The sequence below is a fragment of the Talpa occidentalis genome, unplaced genomic scaffold (assembly GCF_014898055.3).
Source record: "Talpa occidentalis isolate TD23 unplaced genomic scaffold, MPIMG_talOcc4v2.1 talOcc4.14, whole genome shotgun sequence".
NCBI lineage: Eukaryota > Metazoa > Chordata > Mammalia > Eulipotyphla > Talpidae > Talpa > Talpa occidentalis.
Genome location: NW_023601433.1, coordinates 87,113,288 through 87,133,424, shown reverse-complemented (window position 1 = coordinate 87,133,424; position 20,137 = coordinate 87,113,288). Strand labels below are relative to the sequence as shown.

General features: G+C 42.3%; 1 protein-coding gene across 4 annotated transcripts in view; it reads right to left on the bottom strand.

The window, feature by feature from the left end:
- The window catches only part of KNTC1 (kinetochore associated 1), a 67,797-nt gene that overhangs the window by 18,398 nt on the left and 29,262 nt on the right, over nucleotides 1–20,137 (bottom strand). For all 4 annotated transcript variants that reach the window (XM_054695387.1, XM_054695386.1, XM_054695388.1 and 1 more), the window contains exons 30-46: nucleotides 19,734–19,868; nucleotides 19,076–19,195; nucleotides 17,153–17,225; nucleotides 16,454–16,521; nucleotides 15,463–15,743; nucleotides 14,913–15,085; nucleotides 14,412–14,509; nucleotides 13,285–13,423; nucleotides 12,740–12,796; nucleotides 12,103–12,266; nucleotides 11,228–11,332; nucleotides 9,777–9,905; nucleotides 9,055–9,171; nucleotides 7,343–7,452; nucleotides 4,509–4,716; nucleotides 2,932–3,021; nucleotides 290–461 (exon numbers count right to left, since the gene is read on the bottom strand). In XM_054695387.1, coding sequence (XP_054551362.1) covers nucleotides 290–461; nucleotides 2,932–3,021; nucleotides 4,509–4,716; nucleotides 7,343–7,452; nucleotides 9,055–9,171; nucleotides 9,777–9,905; nucleotides 11,228–11,332; nucleotides 12,103–12,266; nucleotides 12,740–12,796; nucleotides 13,285–13,423; nucleotides 14,412–14,509; nucleotides 14,913–15,085; nucleotides 15,463–15,743; nucleotides 16,454–16,521; nucleotides 17,153–17,225; nucleotides 19,076–19,195; nucleotides 19,734–19,868 — 2,239 coding nt within the window. The remainder of the gene's footprint in view (nucleotides 1–289; nucleotides 462–2,931; nucleotides 3,022–4,508; nucleotides 4,717–7,342; nucleotides 7,453–9,054; nucleotides 9,172–9,776; nucleotides 9,906–11,227; nucleotides 11,333–12,102; nucleotides 12,267–12,739; nucleotides 12,797–13,284; nucleotides 13,424–14,411; nucleotides 14,510–14,912; nucleotides 15,086–15,462; nucleotides 15,744–16,453; nucleotides 16,522–17,152; nucleotides 17,226–19,075; nucleotides 19,196–19,733; nucleotides 19,869–20,137) is intronic.

The window sequence follows — 20,137 nt, the reverse complement described above, 5'->3', positions numbered from 1 at the left end:
TGCAACCTATGAAGCTATCCGCAGCCACTGCAGCCCAAGTTCGATCCCTGGTCAGGGAGCTACCCACATGGTGCAGCAGACCTCTCTTGACTCCCCGCTGCTCTCCTCAGTAATGTATTTCAGTGGATGTGCCTGTTCTGTTCCCCACTCTGTCTCTGGTGAATCCTCTCACCCCCCCCCACACCTCTGGCCTATACCCCAGTTCTTGTATACATAAATTAAATAAATCTTTAAAAAAAAAAAAAGTTTTGACTATTCAGTAAAATGTGTAAGAAGTTCATGAACATACAGAGAATTTTCCAGAAGTTCTGTGCTGTGCCAAAGAATATCAGGTGAAAAGGCAGTCTAGTTTGGGCAGCTGCAGGCAGTGTTATCATGTGTTCCAACATATACTGGTATTCTAGGTCCACTGGCGGGGAGATTCTTCTGTACGACTTCAAATGCTTCAGAAGACTCAATGCCTACAAGAAAAAAAAAAACAACAGTATGTTCCTGCTTTAAACAGCGATTAATCCAATCCACCTAGTTTTATGCCACGGTCGGTCTCCATTGTGAGAAGGTTTCATTTTCACCAAAATGATCTAAAGTTTTTCTAGTTTTACTTGGTGCTTTTCTTCTAAAGCATAATTTCTGTGATTGTTAAAAAGACACAAGGAGAAAACCAAACCAATCTTGTTGGTGGGACGTTTGTAAGCAAGAGTTTGACAACAGTTCTCTGTACTCTCTTCAAACAGCTTGAGATATACCTTAAAAAACTTGTTTATTTTCTTAATATGACTTTTTACTTTTCCATACAGTACAAATTTATGTAAAATTGTATGACATGTGACATGCCTAATCTCCGTAATGTTACCTAGCATAAAAATCTTAATATATTTTTCACTAGTGTAGGAGTACATTATAATTTAAAAGACCAAGAATTAAAGAACATTATCTTCAGAGATGTTTTCCCATCCAGACAGGAATGAGTATCTAAAACAAGAGATAACATACACATTGAACTGAATATTATGAATAGTCTCAATCCCTTAGCTTTGAAGTTATTTTTACTCTTTATTACCTAATTAGTACATGTGGTTTTAATTAGGAAACACTTGAAACAAAACTACTGATATTTGGAATGTAATTCCAGAAGTTTTTTTAAATTTGTATACTAATATAAATACATTCTTTTCAAAATATTAATTTCATTTTAAATACACAGACAGTAGATCTAAAATTTATCATCTGTATCCCTTATCTTAAGTTAAATCTTACATTTTCAACCATTTTCATTTAATTTTTAATATCCCATTAAAAGATATAAAAGCTACTAGAGCCAAAATTCAGAAAAGACTAAAAAGTTCCTCAAAGTACTAAAGTGCAAGTGACACACTCCTGGATTTACCTACAACACAGGAAGCTAAATCTAACCTTGCTTTTTAGAAACTGTCCTTTCCCAGATGACAGATAATTTTGCCTTAATTCTTACAAATCAGTCTTTTGATGGCTTCATACCCTTGGGCAGATTTAAATTGCTTCAGGAAAGCAAAAATAGGACTAAGATAAATGATAAAACAGAGAACATGAACAATCTTTACTTTTCCTTTTTTAAAGAAAAGAAACTAGATAGGAGCTAATATTCAAAATCTACAAAGAATTCATAAGACTCAACAAAAAGAAAACCAATAACCCAATCAAAAAATGGGCTAAAGAGCTAAACAGATACTTCTCTAAAGAAGGCATACAGACGGTCCCCAGGCACATGAAAAAAATGCTCGCCACTTATCATCAAGGAGATGCAAATCAAAACTCCAATGAGACACCACTTCATATCTCTGTGGCTCTGAGATGTCCCACATCAAATAAGACCAGAAGCCACAAGTGCCGTTGAGGGTGTAGAGGAAAAGGAGCCCTTGTACACAGTTGGGAACATAGACTAGTCCAGTCCAGACAGTATGGAATTTTCTCAAAATATTAAAAACAGATCTCAAAATATTAAAACCAGAAAGTCCACTCTAGGTATCTACCCAAGGAATACAAAACACTAGTTTGAATGGATATATGCACTCCTATGTTTATTACAGCACTACTCACAATAGCCAAGCTATGGAAATAAACTAAGTACCCAACAGAAGATGGGTAGATTAAGAAAATGTGGTACATATACATAAAGGACTACTACACAGCTATTAAAAAGATGAACTCTTGCCATTTTCCACAACACTGATAGAACTGGAAGAGATTATACTAAACGAAGTAAGTCTGAAGGAGGAAGATAGGAGAAAGAAGAAGGATGATTTCATTCACAGGTAGAACAAAGAAATAAAGCAAAAAGAACAGACAAATAAAACCAAAACAGATTCTTGAAATTTGACAGCAGAAATGAGGCTACCTGAAGGGGAAGGTAGGTATTTGGAGCAAAGTGGGGATGGGGTTCAGTGGACTATGGTAAAGGATTACTGGGGCTTTGGTGGTGGGTGCAGAGGTGTGACTTGGTACTCCTAAAACATATACAGTCCTATAATCCAACACTACCTCACTAAACATAATTATAAAAATAATGAAAAGGAAACAGAATAAAATGTGGAATTTAAAGGGAGCTCAAATATCATCCAGAAAGACATTAGATTTTTCTGATAAAAATATAATTTTAAAGTATAAAATATGGGGCTTCCCCAGTGGCGCAGTGGTTGAGCGCTGGGTTGCGAAGCTGCCCGCAGCCTCGGCAGCACCAGTTCAATCCCCAGCCGCCGGGCGAGGGTCCCACATGGCGCTCAGACCTCTCCTGCTGCCCGCTGCTCCCCTCAGCAGTGTACCTTGTCAGTCTGCCTGTTCTGCTCTCCGCTCTGGCTCTGGTGAATTCTCTCACCCTCCCGTGCTTCCGACTGTACCCAGTGCTTGTATAAATAAATAAATCTTAAAAAAAAAAAAGTATAAAATATGTTTTACCTGATTAATATTAATGTTGGTTATCTTTTCATCGGCTCTTTCTATAACTTTCAGGACAACTTCAATCATTTCATAATCATAGGGATTCAACTGTATAAAGACAAAAAATCAAAACTTGAGATGATGCAATTCTGATAGGATTTATTCAGTTATGTTCATCAGCACAGATTACAATATAAAATCTTAGTGTATTACAATATTAAACTAGACTGTTCTTTAAAAATGAACGGACATTTTCTTATCTCTAAAATTAGCTCAATTAGGTGAAAACACATGCTTTAGAAGGTCTCAAAAACTACCAGGCAATATTGTTTTAACAAAGAACTGTTCTTAGGGCACTGAAAACAAAGAGTAATTGTCCGATTTTCATAATTCCTAAAGATTTTTACATTAAAATTCTATTTCTCCCATTTATGATGCGAAAACCAGAATAGGAAGAAATTGACCTTTTCTTGGAAATGACATAACCCAAAGTGTGGGTCTCCAAGCAAAAACTTCTAGAAGGATTTCATTCCAGCCCTAACCATATAGTAACATGTGAGGATTAATAGTGTGACATCTAGACATGCTTAAAAAGAAACTAAGTATTCTCTTTGGTCTTTGTTTCTTTCTACACATCATTACTTTCCCCCCATTTTTTAAAATGCCAACTAAAGTTCACAAGAATAAAGCTAAGAAAAAGAATGATTGAAGGTGATCTCTATGGCTCCTAGAAATCTTGAGCAAGTTAGAATTTTTTATAGAATTATATACAGGATATAAAATGGAGTATTTCTTGGGATCTGATTTTTTTTCAATATTTTATTTTATATAATTCTTACATCATTTTTCATTTTTGCACAATGTATGCATTTTCATTTTGGTTATATTCCCCATACAATTGCACCCCCCTTATTTTGACCCTAATCCTTCCTCTCCCCACCTACCCCCAACCCCTGGAAGTGTGTCTCTGGTGGCTCTGGTGGGTCTGATCATTTTATTTCTCCTCCCACCCACCTAATTCCCTACCACACCACCCTTAAAGGTTGTAGTTCTCAGGTCTCCCAAAAAATATAATCAGACAAGAGGACAGATATGTATGTATGGAGATATTCATTGTAATGATTTATAAGAAAATTAACAAAATAAGTGCCCATCTAAAAAGGCCGGATGATGCATAGTCGAGTCCATCTATTTAATGGAATCATAAATATGCACGTCACACCTGAGACAGATGCGTATGCACTTACGTGTGATGACAATGGAAGTGAAAAGCGAGGACAACAGGATAGCATGGTTGTCTGGACAGTCACCAAACTGCTGACATTTTTATGTATGGGGAGTGGGGTGATAAGAAAATTTCACTCCAATTTACACTTTTCTCTCTAGTTTGACCTTCTCCAAAGCAAGTGTGCGTGTCTCAAATATCTGAGGAAAACGGGGCTATTTCTATTTTTTAGAAAAAGGTAAGTATGGACAGAGAAAATTACTTCAAAATTAAAAATGTACGAGCAGTGCGGGCCTTACATTCTCAATATGTCACTACTACCAAGGGCAAGAGGGAGACGTGACCAACAGGTGCATCCCACCACGCCTACCTTACACAGGATCCCACTCAGGCTGATGACCAGATCTTTCGTGCTCGTCAGCAAAGGCACCATCTCCACCGCTTTGGCCAGGAGTTTGGGGTGCTGCTGCTCTGTGGCTTCCCTGCTGGCGTCTCCCTGGCCCTGGCTGGCATTTGAGTTGCGAAGCAGCGTCTCGATGAACAGCTGGAGAGCCGCGTCACAGTCCTGCTGAAAGGTGCTAAAAAGGGGTGTGCAAGGTCAGGCTGGCATCCACAGGGGCAACCACACAGACTTGGTCCTGCTCCATTGCTGCATCTCATCCTCCCACTGCGCTGTCTCTCCCTCCATCATCTACCGTCAGCAGACGACTGCTTTGAGACAGCAAATGTTCCTAGTGGGCTCGAGGCTGGGGTGGTTTGTAATAAACTGGAAAACTTTATGCCCTTCAGTAGAGCACTTCCATGTTCACACCTTTCACACAGCAGCCAGGACACACATGAGGCAGCGTTTGCAGTCACTGCCGGGGACAGCTGGATGGCCAGTGATGCCACCCTCCTCTGCAGGAACTGGGGAATAGCTCATCCATACAGAGGAACACCAGGCAGGAAATGGGGGGGTCAAGGGCGCTCATCTCAGAGGGAGCATTAGGAAATGCATGATGTAAGCGCCCAAATGGGGTGTGAAATATGATGGCATTTTGATAAATTAAAAAAAACCAACACATCACGACCATAGAACTGAGGCATACAGCAAAGACAGGGTGGGGGGAGAAGGGTCAAAACAGGGGCGGGAAGAACACAAGGGAACATGTGATGGTCGTGGGTGATAAGGCGACGGGACAACTATGGGGACTAAAATGATGTCATAAAAAACAAAACACATGTCAGTATACATGCAGGGAAAAACCATGAACAATGTAGATCAAACTCTTTCAACAGGGATTACTCCCTAAAAGGGGTGGGGAGCATGTGGGTTTTAATATGTTCTACCTGGATCAGCAAAAATGATATTTTACAATTAAAAATCAGGCTAGTAGAGACCCACTGATAATGGAAATGCCTTTCCACTTTTCTATTAAGATAGTGATGGTGTGATTTACTATAAAGTGACTGACATGTCAGTCATTAAATATTAAAATCATTCACTGTAAACCTAAAGGTCATCTAAAATTATTCCAATGGGCACCTTGAGGCAAGGATGACACCCCCCTGGGAACACAGCCGGGACCCCAGGACTACAGCCTGGCTATCTGCAGCTCAGAAAAGGGGCCAGTAGCACTAAAACAACAAACACCTGCACGGAGATCAAAGAGACAGCGTCAGCGCCCACTTAGGGTCTGCAGCAGCCCCATGTGAAGGACCTATTTTTGTTATTGCATAATGGTCAGTGTCTGGGTGTCATCACTAAATTTATTATTTTTTTTTTTTTGGCAAAGAGTTATTTTATTTATTTATTTATTTAAACAAGCACTGGGTACAGGCAGAAGCGCGGGAGGGTGAGAGAATTCACCAGAGCAGGGAGCAGAGCAGGCAGAAGGACCAAAGTACACTGCTGAGGGGAGCAGCGGGCGGCAGGAGAGGTCTGCGCGCCATGTGGGACCCTCCTCCGATGGCCGGGGAGCAGCCGGGGATCGAACCAGCGCCGCAGAGGCTGCGGGCAGCTTCGCAACCCAGCGCTCAACCGCTGCGCCATCGGGGAGGCCCTCATCACTAAATTTAAAAACTAATTCCCCATTTCCTGCCCAGCAGGAAAGTCTGGGAGGCCTGAATGGGTAAGGGAGTAGATGGGACTGCCCTAGGCACCTGGACATTAAGCTGATGACCCGAAGAGCTGGAGCTCCTTCATGCTAATTCACATCATCAGTCAGGACATGCCCAACAGTAGTCACCCCAACTGATCAGTGATGCCTGGAGTATAAATAAAGCCTCTGTCCAGCAGACCCTCCTGTCTCGCCCACTGTTCTCCTTAGCAGTGTATTTTAATAAATCTACCTGTTCTGCTCCCCAAGCTGTCTCTGGTGAATTCTTTCACTCCGTCCCTCTGGCCTACACCCGATTCTCCTCTAGAGGGCCACCTCTGGTCCCTGAAACAAGCCAAGAAGCTTCATTATCAGTGACTTCTATTTCACTGACCTGTCACCAGTTGGCTGAGGCCCTCATACCCTTAGTATTTTGGAAGTGGTCACTTCCTGTTGGACCTGGAGCAGGTCAAACACATGGGTTGTTTCCTCATGCACATATTGGTGATAGTATGGACAGAAATTATAAGAGTAAAATGATGTGCGTGAAGGCACTTTGAAATTCACAATGTGTCAGCAAACCGGTTATCCTATTTACTAGAAACATCTGAGATAGACATCGAAAATCATTTATTCCTCCACATCACGGTAAACTGTACCTGTAAGTAGCACACTCAGCCCTAATTGTTTTAATTCACTAACGACTTTTAAAAATTCTCCCTAAATTGTATTTTCCACTAATTTTTACTTTAAGATGACCTGGCTATAAGTTGATCTGATTTAGAAGTTTAATTGCTCATGAGAATCAGCTGGAGCTTGCAGTAAGGCTTTCTACACAATGTCTCCATCCAGACCTGGTATAACCACCAGGGAGGGGCCCAGGAACCTCTATGTTTAACCTAGTGCCCAGGTGATGCCTATCATGAGGCAAGTTTGGGAAACACTAAACAGAGAATTAAAGCAGAGGGTTTAATCTGTTTTGGATTTATTCGTTGGGGGTAAGCAAAAGGAAGCAGCAGCATCTATGGAACCCAGGCAATTATCCTTCTAACACTGTGTTCTTGCAAGATAGGATTCTTCACAGTCAGCTAGCAGCAGAAACACCATAAAAATTTAGGGAACTTACTTGCAATATTCTAGAATGAGGCTTGTGTCCATATCTACATTCTCCACAAGAGCTTTAATGAGGTTTTTCTTGGTGAGAAAATGTTGTCTGAAAACTGGTTGAAAAGAAATCTAGGAATAAAAAGAGCAAAACACAAAAGCCCACTAAGCCAAAAGATAACAGGAGGACTCCTTCACTGGCCTGTGTACTGGCTTTTTTTTTTTTTTTTTAATGATTTGTTTATTTATACAAGAACCGGAGTACAGGCCAGATGTGTGGGAAGGTGAGAGGATTCACCAGAGACAGCTGGGAGCAGAACAGGCAGACCTTTTTGACTGAAATACACTGCTGAGGGGAGTAGCGGGTGAAACAGGAGAGGTCTGCTGCACCATGTGGGTATCTCCCTGGCTGGCCAGGATCGAACCTGTGCTGCAGAGGCTGCGGACAGCTTCACAGTGCAGCGCTCAACCACCTGTACCACCAGGGAGGCCCTGGCTTTTTTTTTTTATAGCTCAATATTGTATCCCAGCTCCTCCAACTTTATTTTTTTTTAAAAAATATTTATTTATTTATTTATACAAGCACTGGGTACAGACAGAAGCACGGGAGGGTGACAGAATTCACTAGAGCCAGAGGGGAGAGCAGAGCTGGCAGATTGACTAAGTACATTGCTGAGGGGAGCAGCAGGCGGCAGGAGAGGTCTGCGCGCCATGTGGGACCCTCGCCAGCGGCTGGGGATCGAATCGGCGCTGCAGAGGCTGTGGGCAGCTTTGCAACCCAGCGCTCAACCGCTGCGCCACCGGGGAGGCCCTCCAACTTTAATTTTTATAACACTCCTCAAATTGTTCTGAGATTCCAGGTATATCTGGCTGAGGGTCCAAACACCGCTCTTAGTCACACCAACGTCTCCCTGGCTTTTCATCAATAAACGTGGTTGTTAGGCACGAGGGAATATCAGTCCCGTTCCTGCAGAGGGAAGAGGCTAGAAAACATACACCATTTTTTGAAAAATTATATTCCTGATGAGCCAACTCTTCGCAAAGAATACAGGAGTGTCTGTGTTTGTTTTTGCGAAGTGAAAAATGAGGACCACTCACTCTTTTCTAGTAGTTCTTAAAGCTTGGTGCAGCTGGATGTCCATTTTAACATTGATATTTAACCAAATATAGTAGAACAAAACAAAAATATGAGGCTAAGAAAAAAGTTAGGCCTAAAATAGTATAGATGTCAATAAATACTTGATATATTCCTACAACTGAAAAAGCTAAGCAGATGAAAATGTCAAACCTCCTTCGATTTCCTTAAAAATACAGAAAAAAGGAGCCTCCCTGGTGGCGCAAGGGGTTAAGTCGCAGCACTATAAAGCTATCAGCAGCCACTGCAGAATGAGTTCAATCCCTGCGACCTCTCCTGTCTCCCCGAGGCTCCCCTCAACAGTGTATATTAGTAGATCTGCCTGTTCTGCTCCCTACTCTGTCTCTGGTGAATCTTCTCACCCCTTGCACCTCTGGCCTGTACCACAGTTTTTGTATTCATAAAAAAATAAATCTTTGAAAAAAGGAAACACAGCAAAAGGTCCTTATTTGAGAGCGCCAATGTGTGCACTTAATACGACTCAAATGTTTAAGTCAGTTTACAGACATCTACTCTCCCAAAGTAAAGGACAATGAGACCTTTGTTTTCAATTTTCCAGCTGGGTGATCATTAGATTGGCTGAAACCAAGAACACTCACACCAAGTTTACCGAGACGGATACCCCACAGAGCATCGGTACTGAGCTCACGGAACTTCAGCTCCATTTCTATGTCCTGACAGAGACTGGCCAGCTGAGCGCCCACCAGAGATATTGCCTGAAAAATTAAAATAGAATTAAAATTCAATTGCAAGCAGAATATATCCTAACCTTTTAGATGAAACCCAGCACAAGAGCCGTCCCTTTCTGAGTGGTAGGCATGTTACGTATTGCTCTGTGCACCGTCACAGCATATAACAGAGGTCATTCTGCTTTTCCTCGGATGCTATAAATTTAGAACAACTTTCCTTCTTAAAAAAAGGTCACATCTTAGCTAGCCTGCTAGCAAAACCCCCACAAAAGGCGTATTTTAAAACAAACAACATCAGAGAGTTTTGTATTCAATAAACACCCTACAGGAAAGAACTGGCTGGCAGGTCTAAGGTGTCAAGCACACAAGCCTAAGTGCAAGGAGGGAGGATCTATGGCTGCGCGTGGATCGTAAGGAGTGAAAAATACTGTGACTCTTTGGGTTGAAGAATGCTGTTGACCTGCACGTACATTCACCCGCATGTCACTGGCCACAGAAGAGCCGGCAGAACACGAGTGGGTGAGCTCGCCACTTCCTCTGCTAAACCTTTAAGGTCTGGCAGCAGAGTCAACTTCATTTCTTCCCTAAATCTTTAAATCTTTGACAATGGAAGGTGTGTCCTTGGGTCATACCAAAATTTTGTCGTAATTCTGCCAAGCTTTATCGATGAGCTTCCAGAGATTTTCGAACACTTCTTTTTGGGGTAGGAGAGTGCAGTAACCCAATGCCAAGTCAAGGTCCACCAGGCGGCAGTTAAATACCTGTAGGAAGAGAGCACCGAGAGAGGCCAATTCTTTACCAACAGAGCAGAATTAAATCTCTAACAGCTTGTCACTAAGCTTGATCACAAACCCACCAGGGACCAGCCTTTCCATGAAGTTACTTGGAGTAACAGTTTCAACTGGTCTGCTTAGTTTCAATGTCCTTTATTGCTTTTGTTGTAAATTTAAGGAAAGTGGCTGACAAGTTCTATAGGCAGAGAACCACCATTAATGTTTCCCTCTTTGTTGAATGCCTAGGAGTTCCCACCTCTTGAAAGTGAAAAGGGAATTTCTCCTGTTATGACCCTATTTCTCTGTTCCCCTTCAGAGAAAATGACTGTGGAAGACTATCTCCTGTCCAAGAGGCTCAAAAATTATTTGTTGATGACTCACACTTAGTGACTTTATGAGACTAATGTACTACCTACTGCGCTGATAAGGCACCTACACTTCGATTTTAAAACATTACAAAAAACTATAATAATCAAAACAGTGTAGTAGCGGCATAGAGACAAATAGGCCAATAGAATTGAATAGAGCACCCAGGGATAATACATATATGATCAAATGATGGTCAACAATGGCACCAAGATCACTTAATGGGTAGCTAAGTCTCTTCAACCAATAGCGATGAGAAAACTAGATATCCACATGCCACAAAAAATGACATTGGACTCTTCCTTATCTGACAACACTTAAAAATTAACTCAAAACAGACTAAAAATAGAACCATGATCTTGTTTGGCACAAGATTCATTAGTAAGGACAGTTTCACTTCATCATGAATGAGCATCAGAAGGCAAAATGTGATGTCGCAAAGTCAGACCTGCTAGGCACTGAAAATGCACAAAACAGAAATTCTAGAAAATAAGCTTGCTGAATAAGTATTTCCCATGAAGTCACAGGGAAAAGATTCAGGAAACGCAACAAGAAATGATCGTTGTTACTGTCAGACCCTGTCCTCACTCCGTAACCTGAAGAGGAAAGACTTGCAGATTAAAGGAGACTAAGAGATGGCTGCGAAACAGAACACACATTTATGTTTCCACGCGTATCTATCTCATGGGTGCGTATGCTAGGCTCATTGGAAGGCTTTTATCCTTCAAATGAGAAGCTAAAATGGGGACAGACGTGGGAAAAATTGGCTATCATTTCATAAGTGGTCAACGGATTATCAACGATTATAGTTAAAAAACCCGCCAGCAACAATGAGCAATGAAGGTTTTGAAGTTTTGAATGGAATGCTATGGGACTAAAGCACATGCACTGCTGACTGAGACAAAAGCAAAACACAAAAGAGCAGGTGTCAAGAACGCACTCACCTTGTGCAGCAGTCTCGTAGCGTTTCCCCTGATAAATGTGACGGCCTTTTCTTTCAAGTCCATCACAACATGCCTTGAAGTGATCAAGGTGGCCTCTCCAAACAACTTTTAGAAAAGAACAAAAAAGAATCTTTAGGTATTTCTAGGTATCAGTCTGAAAACTCTTCTTAAAGCTCAAGAAACTTTGAGAAGTCATCAATATATGCAAAAAGTCCAATCTACCAATCTGCAAGGACAAGAAGCTGGGGCTGAGGGAGAATTGACAGGGAAAAGGCAAAAAGAACCTTAAGTCTTGATTGTGGTGCTGATGGGCACTGAATATATTGGTTGACACACTTAAAATATGCGCATTTTATTTTTGAAAGCTATCCTTTTAATAAAGTTGACTAAATAAAATGTTCAGGCATTCAATAAATATTAATAGAGTAGTAGAAATGAACATAATGCCTCTGAGACCAGTTTCATAAGACAGTCATCAACAGGCAGGTTGTATTCTAGAATCCTCTCAAGGATACTGTCAGGTATCAGACAGTAGACAGAGTTGTGACCCAGTGTGGTCACCCAGGGTGGACTGGGGGGAACTCACAACAGAAAACTGCAAGTGACTTAATGCACTCCCTGAATCATTATCCTCACTTGAGAAATGGAGATTCGGGGTTGTTGTAAAGATCGGGCGTGAAAACATGGCCAAGCACCTTGAACTACACCTGAATCTCAGTAGAGGCTCAACAGATGTTTCTTAAATTGGACACAAGACTGATTTCCTTGCTAGCAATTTGCAAGTAGGAAACTGTGGGCTCTAATTTCTCTGTTTGGCAATGCCTTTGTGTGTCTCTCTTCACCTAGAATGAAAGCATTTTTCCTCGAAACTTTACCTTTTCACTCAAACTGGCATTCATGAAGTTTGACACCGAGTGCTGCAGACAGATACCAAAAGAGCACACTAAAAATCCCAGGGCCAGCTCCCACTGGCTGGATTCCTGAAGGTTCTGAAGCAGGGCGGAGATGGAACTTATAATAGGTAAGATAAGGTTGTCTCCTATAAGATGATAAAAATGTATCAATTAGTGCTCAGATTTCTTAAAGAAAGATCTTATTGGAAACTTTTTAAGGACAGCCTACTACTTCAAAGAACGGTCATAGCATTTGGACTTAAAGTTAGCAAATGAGAGCATTCACCTGAGGCTTGAATTACATCAGATCATAACTTAAGTCGAGTAGATAATGAGTCATTTGGATGGTAACTTGTCTATTCTTACTGAGATGCTTCCACCATTTGTTGAGGAAGATCATCTCTCCCTTTGGAAGACCAAAGCTTAAGGACAGATTCACAAACCTTAAGGTTGTAAGAGAAAGGACATAATTTCCTGACCCTCTGGAAGATAACAATGTAATAGTAATAAGCAGTAAGTACACTTGGACTTTAAGTTAGGCTGATGTTCAGGATTCATATTCACACTTAGGAATTTACAAAATCTTAACACAATGCTTTACATTTCCGTTGTCAAATACCTTCACTGATGGAGCAGTATGGCAAACTTGTGGAATTCAGGGGATGTCGCTTGCCTTCTGCAGTTGAGAATAAATAAATAAATAATACAAAGTAAAATAAATTTTCTCAGATGCATGTTCCTGGAGATATTTAAATTTTGTGCTATTATTAATATTCTAAAGCAAAGTGCTACTGAAAGGTCAAATACAGAACACAGTTAAATGTGCAACTTGATCCAGCTCTGTAAATGGAACACATCCGTGCAATGGCATCCTAATCAGAAAACCGAACATTAGCAGCATCCCTGGAGTCCCCTCATATCCTCCTGCAGTCATCACCCACCCCAAGTCGTTACCCAGCACCCCGACTTTCACCACGGCTTCATTCATTCTCCCCTGTCCTTATGCCTTCTGGCACTGAACCCTACATGAGGCCTGCTTTATGTCTGCATTTTTGGTCAACCTTATGCCTGTGGGATTCTTCCACATCACTGTGTGTATTGCAAGTTCCAAACCTCTGGCGCTTAAACTTGTAAAAGACAAATTACGATACAGATGAGAGTTACCAGCTGCAGGCGTGAGTGATGAAATCAATTCATAAATGACAGGCAGCACCACGTGGGACTCGAGAACGATCCCATCCTCGCTGAAGAAGTCATTGTAGGACCACTCCTCATAGGGGTCTTTCTGAGTTCCCAACGCAGTCTAAATACCAAGCCATGCAGAGAAGAGACAAATGAGGGCACTCCAAGGCACACAGATCAGCAGCTTGGGGCAAGAGCCAATGTACTAGAGCCAAACACAGTCTGTATGGTGACATACAGCTGTGTAGTCTGTTTCTTCCGGTCAATGGCTTGTCGCCGGGCCAGTTTAAATGAAATTGCTAGGGGGGCTCCCGGGTGGCCTAGGAGTTAAGTCTCAGCACTACTACCTCGAAGGCCTGTGTTTGATCCCTGGCCAGGGAGCAGACCCACATGGCGCAGCAGACCTTTCCTGTCTCCCTGCTGCTTCCCTCAGCAGTGGATTTCAGTAAATCCCCTTGTTCTGCTCCCCACACTGCCTCCGATGAATACTCTCACGCCCCTACACCCTAGTTCTACACAAAAACAAATAAAAGTCTTTTAAAAAAAATAAATACAGGGCCTCCCCGGTGGCACAGCGGGTTGAGCGCAGTGCTATGGAGCTGTCTGCAGCCTCTGCGGTGCAGGTTCGATTCCCAGTCAGCCAGGGAGATACCCACATGGTGTGACAGACCTCTCCTGTCTCGCCTGCTGCTCCCCTCAGCAGTGTTTTTAGTTGTCTGCCTGTTCTGCTTCCCGCTCTGTCTCTGGTGAAGTCTCTCACCCTCCTGTGCCTCGGCCTATACCCCGGTTCTTGTATAAATAAATAAATAAATCTTTAAAAAATATATATAAATACATAAATGAAACTGCTACTCTGGGGTGATGACAACATCAGGAAAGGCCTTGTTTGAGGCCCAGTGTTACAAAAGATGGTGTAAACTGAAGCCAATAATGCCAATAACATGACTGGGAAAGAGAAATGGACTTGGGCCCTTAAGCTGCTTTCTAGCATAAGAAAGCACAAGGGGTGGAGTTGGTGTTTTGTAAGTTATGCAGGAGATATGAAGCATAATGGATTTGGGGCTGGGGGGTTGGGTTGTTTAAGGAAAAGAAATTCGAGGGCAACTTACTTTCATCAGAATGCCACAGTCATCCATCTGGCACTGCTGGGAAAGCTGGACAGCCGTCAAGGTGTATTTACACAGTTCTAGAGCATCAAGTAACATATCTGAAGGAAAAAGGAAAAACTGAACTAACACTGTTTTCGATTAATAAAAAAACCTTTTAATTATTGTTAACAATTCTAAGGAAGACCACAGAGAAAGGCTCGTAGCTTTAACTGCCCTACACAGCACGACTCGATTCTCCACCAGCAACTGGCTAGAAAGTGAGATGGGTCATGGCATCACAAATTCACAGTCCCCTGAAAAATCATCCACCGTCAGAAATGACACTGGCGGTTTCAGAAACACTGCCGAACAATAATCCCCACTGAGAACGTGTGACAACGGTCCCTTTGTAAGCCTGAGGTGATGCCTCCAGTCACTGCCGTGTCCTGCCATCACAGACAGGCATTTGGGAGAAGCCTGCGATGAGGCGTGCACACGAAGCCGTGCCCAGGGGACCCGCACCTGGACTGCAGATGGTGGCGGCCTGGCATGCCAGGTCATGGATCTCGGAAGGGAGATTCAGTCCCACTGGGGTCACCATCGGGATGTCGTTGGCCAACATGTGACACAGTTTCTGACACGTCAGGAACAGCCACCTCCCGGTGTTGGCGACGCGGTGATACTGAAACAGGCCCCTGCAGGGAGGAAAGCGCCAGAAGTCAGAACACCCGGAACAAAAGCAGGTGCAGCCGCCTTTCTTGGACTTAAATCAAATCCCTATCAGTATTTAAAATGCTTCTAGAATGTTCTCGCTTCCTGTATACAGTGCACTTTTTGGACTCACTGGACACCATGCAGGCCAGGGTGCACGGCATGGCCATGTCAGTGGTTCTGCTGCCCACAGCACCCTGGTCACTACTTGCCTCCTGTCTGTCGCTTTCTGGCCCATACGTGCAGAAGCACTTTCATGACAACGCAAGTGTCCAGGACCCTCCCCTCATCACCGCGGGAGTAAAGGAAGTTAAGGTTACTTTTGGACGGACGAGCTATGAGGCAGAGTCTGCAAGGTCACCTGCATTTTTCCAGCACCGTTTTGACATTCCCATCCTTCAAGGCCTTCCAGGCCAGCTCGGCCTCCAGCTCGGGTGTGGACACCTGCAGGGCCAGCGCCTGTCTGTGCAGCTTTGCCCAGGCGCTCGGGCCACTCCCTGCCATGGCCCCGGGCTCGGAGGTGCTGCTGGGTTTGTGTTCAGCCCGCACCACCTGGTGAGCTTTTATGTGCCGTTCTCGGAGCTCGGCCACCAGGGAGCTGCTGCTGTAGTCTCCAAATGCCAGGAAGACCTCAAAGTTCTCCTGCACAAGGCAACGGGACAGAGGAGCAAGGGCGTTGGAAGAATCATCCATGTGTGTCTTAAACTGCCCCTACCTCTCCCTCAAAGACCCACTATGAAAAGGCTGGAAAATAGAACTAAGAAAGAACCAAAAACAAAAAATAGAACCAAAAACGCTCTTGACAAGCACTGTGAACACAAGGTAATGGTAAAAGGCAGAAGTGAAATCTCTGATGATGTCAGTTACCTTCTGGAGAAAAGTAACTGCGCATTAAGTCTTTCAACTAAGTGTTGAACTCTCAGAGTTGGAAGAAGTTTTCTTAGAACAGACAGGAAAATGAAAAACCCATCACTTTAACCCACTTGAGGTGATGGAAAGCAGGGTGATGGGGATGGCTGCGTGAAACTGCAATTATAATGAACGCTGCTGAATTACACACTGAAAAACAGGTAACAGCAAATTTCACGGAGCGTATATTTTGCCACCATTTAAAATAGTAATGCAGTACACCAACAGCCACTGAATTACACACTTTAAATGGATGAAATATATGGCGTGTGAATTTCATCTCAAGAGTTGTTTTAAAAGAGAGACAGAGAAGGAACACCAGCCTTCAAGCAGCCAGCCTAAAGCACTCCAAGGCTAGCACAGAAAATTTTAAGGAGGGACTGATCACTATGTCAAGTGCACGTAGCCAAGAGATTACGGCCACTGCAGCTGAACATCTTTACCTGTAGGCTAGCAATCGTTTTAAGCAGTTTTAAGTTGTCTTCACATTCATCCTTCTTCTGCAGATTGTCTATAAGTGAATTTTTAAAAGTTACGTCAGACATCAAATTCCCAGATACACAGAATTCCTAAAAGCCAAGATTTTAATTAGTTTTGGTTTTCTGAAGTTTCCACTAGTTCTTTTCAGTTGCTGATATAAGACAATTTTAACACAAAATGAAATCTGATTATTTTTTCTGTGGGTAAAAAAGAGACGTGTTTGGGATACAAGAGAAATGGCAAATTTTCTGAAATAAAGTGTGGCTTTTCTTTTTCCAAGAGAGTTACCTTGTTGATTGTTTAAGTTCAAGTTAAATGAGCTTTTTCCACAGGTCACTCAGAAATGAGAAGTGACCAAATGAGAGGTGAAATTTGAGTCATAAATGCAAGGTACCCGGAGGGAGCTAGCCCACATTAAACAGCTTCCAGAGCATACCAACAAGGGATAGGCTATCTTTAGAGGCTTCTGTTCTTATACTGGGGATCAAAATGATAAGGGAAGCCCTTCCTACCTGCAGGGAAGACTTTTCCTGCTAGAAAACAGGTGAAATGAATAAGGACCATCGGAGCCACAAAAGCCGTGGGCGAGGATAGACAATCACTGACGCCCCTTCTGAAAAGATTTACTTCGTACCTGAGAAGAGGAAACAGGCAGAACCTACCTTTTTGGCTGTCACACAGCATTTTAAGAATGTCCACCGCTGTCTTTGCTACAGACATCCTCCAGGCCTTGTCCTAAAAAGTACAAAATGAAACCGACTCTTCATTCGCCATTTCCGTGGAAGCACACACACAGAAAATCCAGAGAATCAGAAAAAAAAAATAATAAAAATGGCTGCAAAATGAAAGGTCCATGTTAGAGAGGGTTGGACAGCTGAGAAGTGGCTCATAATTGAAAAAAATATATAAGCTGAACATGAAAAACGCCAGGATGGACTCTTAGATGTGTGACTTAGGACAAGGACAGAATAGGCAAATCTCCCAAATGTCCTTCAAGCTACACTATAATCAACAGGCACTTGGGTAACTTCTTTTTGTTGTTTTTTTTTAACAGTTGTATTTATTATTTGAGAAAACATTTTGGGGGGGCCTCCCTGGTGGCTCAAGCGATTAAGAATACAACCTATGAACTCATCCACAGCCTCTGCAGCACGAGTTCGATCCCCCGGCCAGGGAGCTACCCACATGGCACAACAGAACCTCTCCTGTCTCTCGCCCCCTGCTCCCCTCAACAGGGTATTTCAGTTAATCTACCTGTTCTGTTCCCCACTCTGTCTCTAGTGAATCCTCTCACCCCCCTGCACCTCTGGCCTATACCCCGGTTCTTGTATGCATAAATAAATCTTAAAAAACAAAAAACATTTTGGAAGTTCTCTGGAAAAGTCAAAAAGAACTGAACTTGTTGAGTCTAGAGAATAGAAGTCTTTGAAACCACCATTATTTATCTCCAAGACAAATAAAGATTTAAAAAAGAGAGAAGAAAAACCAAAGACGGAAAGGCTGTCATTAAAAGACAGGAGGTGTATAAAATCCTTGTCAGGATCAGGACCGTACAAAGCTCTCAAACGTTTGCACATGGGATGCAGTTCACGCTGGTGGTGGAAACAGACTCTGCTGCCCCGCTGATTAGAGCTGAGATTCTGCTCCTTTCTGAGAACCTTGGGAAAGTCACTTACCTTCAGATTTTAGTTTCTGAACTTAATCTATAAGGATCTAATAGTACATAGTCCATTTAGAGTATTTAACCTAATACCTACCACATAACAATAAAAACATAGTGTTAGAAGTTGGAGAAAAACCTCATTTCTCTAGAGGTTAAAAAAATGACCAAATTGAACCACTGAGAAAAGTGAGGGGATACCTGAAAGAATTAAAAAAAACTCAACTGTCCTGAATAATTTAGGTGTGGCTCATCTCTACAAAGAAGTGAGTTGGGGCCTCTTTGGTAGCACAGGGGTTAAGTCTCAGCGCTATCAAGCTATTGCCAGCCACTGTGGCCTAAATTCAATCCTGAGCCAGGGAGCTGACCCACATGGTGCAGCAGACCTCTCCTGTCTCCCCACTGCTCCCCTCAGCAGTGTATTTCAGCCAATCTGCCCATTCTGCTCCACACTCTGTCTCTGATGAATCCTCATACCCCGACCCCACGCACCTCTGGCCTGCACCCCAGTTCTTATATGCATAAATAAATAAAATAAAATAAACATTAAAAAAAAGTCGGCTCTCTGGAAACCACTTCTCAGTTTCAAGGCTCTAACTCCTTTAGATTTACTTGGTTCTGGGGCTGACTGCCTGGTAGTAATGACGATGTCCTATGCCATGTGAAACATGCTTATACAGCAAGGGAGTATTGAAAATCCTTTCTGGGCAGCAAGTCCAATTAGTCCTTCCGATTTGCAGATCTTGAGTTATTCAGGGCAGACACAGCCACTGCTCCAAAGCAGCTGTATTTGTTTTTTCCTATGTAGCAAATTTACACAGGAGTTTTTACACGAGGACATTCTAGCAGTGCCCATCTTTTCTGTCCTATTGATGAATATCCATAAAAATTAGATCTGTCGACATTTATTCAGTGAAAATCTCACCTCTTCAGAATTATCTGGTTCTTCTTGTAATGCCAGTCGTGCCCAGATGATGACTCTTTCTGCAGTTTTCTCAGCCTGGGCAGGAGGCAGAGACCTCAATAGAGATATACAGTCTTCACCCTACAGGATTAGAAAGGAAGAAAGTGCAGCTGGCGCCTGCAAGGACAGTTTCTTTTCTACCTAAGAAGATCAGAAAGATCATTCTGAAAATAAATAGGAAAAAAAGAAAAGGAAAATGGTACATTTTAAAAATGTGAAAATTGGGTTTTAATGATGGCAAGCTGAAAAAATATAATAAAAATACCACCCTTTGTGCAAAAGAGAGGCTGATTTCCTAAGCATGCCTATGGTTACAGTAATACATAAAATAAAGACACTTAAGAAACATCAAAAGAAAACCACTAACCATTCTGGAATCAAAGGGTCCTACTGTATTTACAAAACATAAGCCTGAGTTTGTTAATTGCCAGAGCACAAAAGTGTGTGAGCTTCACAAGATACTGTCAGAAAAACCCATGGCCAGTCTAACACCTGATGTTTTCATCTTGGTATAACTTTACTTTTTGGCTGATCTATTTGAATAATTTGATTGTTTTAAGTTCTTCGGACTTTAATTAACACAGAAGCCATGAGAAAGGAAAGTATAAAGCTTCCATACCTGCTCTCTGTCCATCAGGTCAATCATCCTCAGACTGTAGATTTCATCATCAGGCAACATATAGGCCTGGGCCACCTTTAAAGCGTCTTCCAACGAAGATGGGATGTCTTGTTTGAGAATGTAGCGGACCACCCTCTGAAACAGAAGCAAAAATATGTGTATATACATTTCTGTTATGATTCTCAAAGAACCCAGAAATCATGTTCATAAGGGCAAAGTACTCATTAAAATAATGCAGAAAAAAACTATAAGCTGTATGAAAATGAAAACATGATTTATGTTTCAAAATTTCGACCATCCTATCCAAATCTCTCCCCCTCATTTTATTAAGGTGTAACAAATAACAAATACAGATATTTAAGGTACGCAACATGATTTGATATACTTCTTTGGCTTCTGAGTCC